Source organism: Colobus angolensis, unplaced genomic scaffold, assembly GCF_000951035.1.
Source record: "Colobus angolensis palliatus isolate OR3802 unplaced genomic scaffold, Cang.pa_1.0 Scaffold442, whole genome shotgun sequence".
Taxonomy (NCBI): domain Eukaryota; kingdom Metazoa; phylum Chordata; class Mammalia; order Primates; family Cercopithecidae; genus Colobus; species Colobus angolensis.
Genome location: NW_012117844.1, coordinates 541,231 through 545,623, shown reverse-complemented (window position 1 = coordinate 545,623; position 4,393 = coordinate 541,231). Strand labels below are relative to the sequence as shown.

Here is a 4,393-nt window from a genome sequence, read left to right as displayed (position 1 = left end):
AAAAAAAAAAAAAAAATTAAATGCTTTACTAACATTTGTTCCAAATCAGTAATTTAGAAGACAATCTAGTACACACACAAAATCCTTTGAAATCATGATGATGTAAACAGAAAAATGAAGTACAAAAACACAGGTTAAAAAAGTAACAATAATTAATAATATACCACGTAAGCTTTAATTATATACTAGGACATCATAAAACATAACAAACATCATAAAAACATAACTTACTTTATAGCTGTTATAACTTGATCTGACTTAATACTGGATTCTAATGAATCAAACGTAACGGTACAAAGCACCTAAAAAAGAAAAAGAATTCCTCAGGCTTTAATATACTAACCACAAAGATGAAAACTAAAAATACTTGAAGAATCCAACTCATTCTTAAAAAAATGGGATAAGTACATCCTACACAAAGCTTGCCATGCTACTAAGTGCAGTATACACTTATTTGTTCTATAAATATTCATACTATGTGTAAACCTCAATAATCCAAAGTTGTAACATCGCACAGACTACATATGTAAAGCACTGCAGTAGGAGTGCTGGGGAAAGAAGGCAGGAAAAGAAAGCAGTATTTTTAAGAACGATGTATGAGAGTACGCTAAGGAAGCCCCAATACAGGTTCAGCCAATACAATTGTCTGCTTAAAATTTAAAAAAAAATCAGGCCAGGCGTGGTGGCCCACACCTGTAACCCCAGCACTTTGGGAGGCTGAGGTGGGCGGATCACGAGGTCAAGAGTTCGAGATCAGCCTGGCCAATATGGTGAAACCCAAAAATTAGCTGCGCATGGTGGCGTGTGCCTGTAGCCCTAGCTACTTGGGAGGCTGAAGCAGAAGAATAGCTTGAACCCGAGAGGTGGAACTTGCAGTGAGCCGAGATCGCACCACTGTACTCCAGCCTGGGCAACAGAGCAAGTCTCCGTCTCAGAAAAAGAAAAAAAAAAAATTAAGAAAATCAGTCTTCTTTGTAGAGACATAACATAATCCAGAGACTCTACAATGTATCATTCACAACATCCAGAAAACAATCTACAAGGAAACAGGAAACAGGGCCCATTCTCAAGAAATAAGAACAGGAATGGAGGCTGACTCTGAGTTGATTAAGACGGTGGATTAGCAGACAAAATATTTCTTTTTTTTTTTTTTTTGAGATACAGTCTTGCTCTGTTGCCCAGGCTGGAGTACAGGGGCATGATCTTGCTCACTGCAACCTCCACCTCCCGGGTTCAGATGATTCTCCTACCTCAGCCTCCTGAGTAGCTGGGACTACAGGCGTGTGCCACCACACCCAGTGAATTTTTTGTATTTTTAGTAGAGACGGGGTTTCACTGTGTTAGCCAGGATGATCTCGATCTCCTGACCTTGTGATCCACCCGCCTTGGCCTCCCAAAGTGCTGGGATTACAGGTGTGAGCCACCGTGCCTGGTGACAAAAGATTTTTAACAGCTATGATAACTATACTCAAAGGACATTAAAAAAAAAAAAGTGGAAATTCTACAATTGAAAACTTTAATATCTCGTAATGGAAAGGAGATGGCAAGAGTCAGTAAGCATGAAGATGAATGAACAGAAATTGTCCAATTTGCAGAAGAGAGGAAAGAGAATATAGTTGCAGTGACCTGTGGGACCGTATCAAAAGGATATGTGCAGCTGCAATTCCAGAAGGCAAGAAGAGAGAAAATGAGGCAGGAAAAAATATTTGAAGAAATAATCAATGACAATTCTCAAGTGTGGTGAAAGAAATGAATGTACAGATTTAGGCTCAGGACACTTTTAGCAGGATAAATGCAAAGGAAATCATATCTTTCAATCATAATGCTGAAAACCAAAGATAAAGAGCAAATCTTGAAAGCACCCACATGAAAACAATAATAATATATAAGGAATAATGATTTGAATGTGTCTTTTTCATCAGAAAACCATGGAGAACAAAAACCACTGAAACATATTTAGGCGCTAAAAGAAAAAAAGGCTCACCCCAGAATTCTATACCCAGCAAAAAGATTCTTTGTACACAGAGGCAAAATAAAGACATTTCAGAAAAACAAAAGATAAGAATTTGTTAATAGAAAACTCATACGATGGGCTGGGCGTAGTGGCTCACACCTGTAATCCCCAGCACTTTGGGAGGCTGAGGCAGGCGGATCGCGAGGTCAGGAGATTGAGACCATCCTGGCTAACACGGTGAAACCCCCGTGTCTACTAAAAATACAAAAAAATTAGCCGGGTATGTTGGTGGCCAGCTGTAGTCCCAGCTACTCGGGAGACTGAGGCAGGAGAATGGCATGAACCCGGAAGGCAGAGCTTGCTGTGAACCGAGATCGCGCCACAGATCGCCCCACTGCACTGCAGCCTGGGCAACAGAGCGAGACTCCATCTCAAAAAAAGAAAACTCACAGGATGATATTAAAGGAAGTCTTGTCAGAATGAAGGGAAATGATACTAGATCCATACTTGGATCTTCAGAAAGGAATAAAAAGCACCAGAAATGGTAAATATGTGGGCCAGTATAAAAGCCTGTCTTTTTCTTATTACTTCTTTAAAAGACATGATTGTAGGAAAGTTGTAACACCCCCTTGTGGGGGTTTATGACACATACAGATGTAACTCAATAAGACAACTACAATATAAAGGATCGAAGAGGTGGGAAATGCACCTAAATGGTTTCAAAGTTTCTTCATTTTATGTTAAGTGGTACAAAATTAATTCTAAAAGACTGTGAGGGCCTGGCATGGTGGCTCACACCTGTAATACCAGCACTTTGGGAGGCCAAGGCAGGAGGACTGGACTGCTGGAGCCCAGGAATTCAAGACTAGCCTGGGCAATATGGCAAAACCCTGTCTCTACAAAAATTTTTAAAAATATATAAATAAAAAGACCTGTGAGAAGTTATGGATGTATGCTGTAATTTCTACAGTAATCACTGGAAAATAATTCAGAGGTACAGCTAAAAAATAAATAGGCAAATTAAAATAAAATTCTAAAAAAATATTTAATTCATTCAAAAAGAAGGCTGAATGAAAGTGAAAAATAGAGAAACAAAAAACAGAAGGGCAAAAGAAAAATAATAAAATGACAGTAAATTCAATCACATCAGTGTTTAAATTTAACATGAATGGACTAAGTACTATAGCTACAAAGCCAGAGATTGTCACAATGGATAACAAAAGTATGCAGAACATCTTTATAAAGGCATTTTAAAAACTTGACTAAAGAGCATAAAACCTGAATCAAAGGTGACACAGACTATATTCATTGTAAACACTCTAACTTAAATTGTAAAAGTATCATTCTTCTCCCAGATTAATATAAAGATTTAGTGCAATTATAATTGTAAATCCTAAAAGGATATTTTGAGAACTTGATATAATACTAAAATTCAAACAAAGGAACAAATGTACCTAAAGTTTAAGATAATTTTGAGAGGATTAAACAAACAGGGAAGATGACTTGCTTCTCAGATATTAAAATATATCCCTAAATCATAATAATTAAAATAGTTTGACAGTGGCCCAGAAAATTCACGTAACAATGAAAAAGGATATAGCTTAACAATGTGTTTATAAACTCTGACTATCATAAGGTAACATCTCAAGTCATTGACAAAAATAAAGTATTAGTAAATAATGTAAAATTGGCTCACTATGGCCGTTTTCATTTTATACAACGTGTAGGAATAAACTCAAAGATTGACTAATGGTCTAAATTTGACAGCTAAAACTAGAAAGCTGATAGAAAAAGTAGGTGAGTAACTTTGTGACTTTAAGGTACAGAAGAATTTATATCAGAACTAAAGATTTCAGATTTACTCTAAACATAGTAGCCTACCACAGACAAAGTTAGAAGGCAATCTATAAAGGAGACATATGTATATATATATATATATAAAGTTTGTTACCAAAAAGAATTAATATTTAAAACACTTAAGAAATTACTGCAAAATAGCAGGTAAAATACAGTAAACCATATTAAAAAAAGAAAAGCTGGCCAAAGGATATGGACAGAAAATTCATAAAAGGGCAAACCTGAAGCAGGGTCACCACACTGCACAACTCCAGGGGACAATATCCATGTGAAAATAGTGCTCTGGAGGTGTGCAGTTCTCCAGGGCATGGTTTGTGCAGTGACCATGTTGACTGGCTGTCATAGAAATAATGCTCAGCCTCACTAGTAATCAGGAAAATACAAAATAAAGCAAAAAGATACTACTTGGTACCTATCAGATTGATAGAATTAAAGAAACAATGTGGGAAAGAAGTATAAAGCATAATATGGTACATAGAACAATGAATACAGAGGTAGGTAAATATTAATAAACGAACAGAAGGAGAACCAGAAGGCTACCTGTTAAATACAAGAGTGGGTGCCTATGTAAAGAATAAAGAA

At 36.6% G+C, this 4,393-nt stretch overlaps 1 protein-coding gene across 1 annotated transcript in view; it reads right to left on the bottom strand.

Annotated features, from left to right (window-relative positions):
- PNPT1 (polyribonucleotide nucleotidyltransferase 1) overlaps positions 1-4,393 on the bottom strand; it is a 62,413-nt gene that overhangs the window by 26,057 nt on the left and 31,963 nt on the right. Inside the window, exon 14 of the mRNA XM_011957443.1 lies at positions 232-302. Within this exon, the coding sequence (XP_011812833.1) occupies positions 232-302 (71 nt within the window). The remainder of the gene's footprint in view (positions 1-231; positions 303-4,393) is intronic.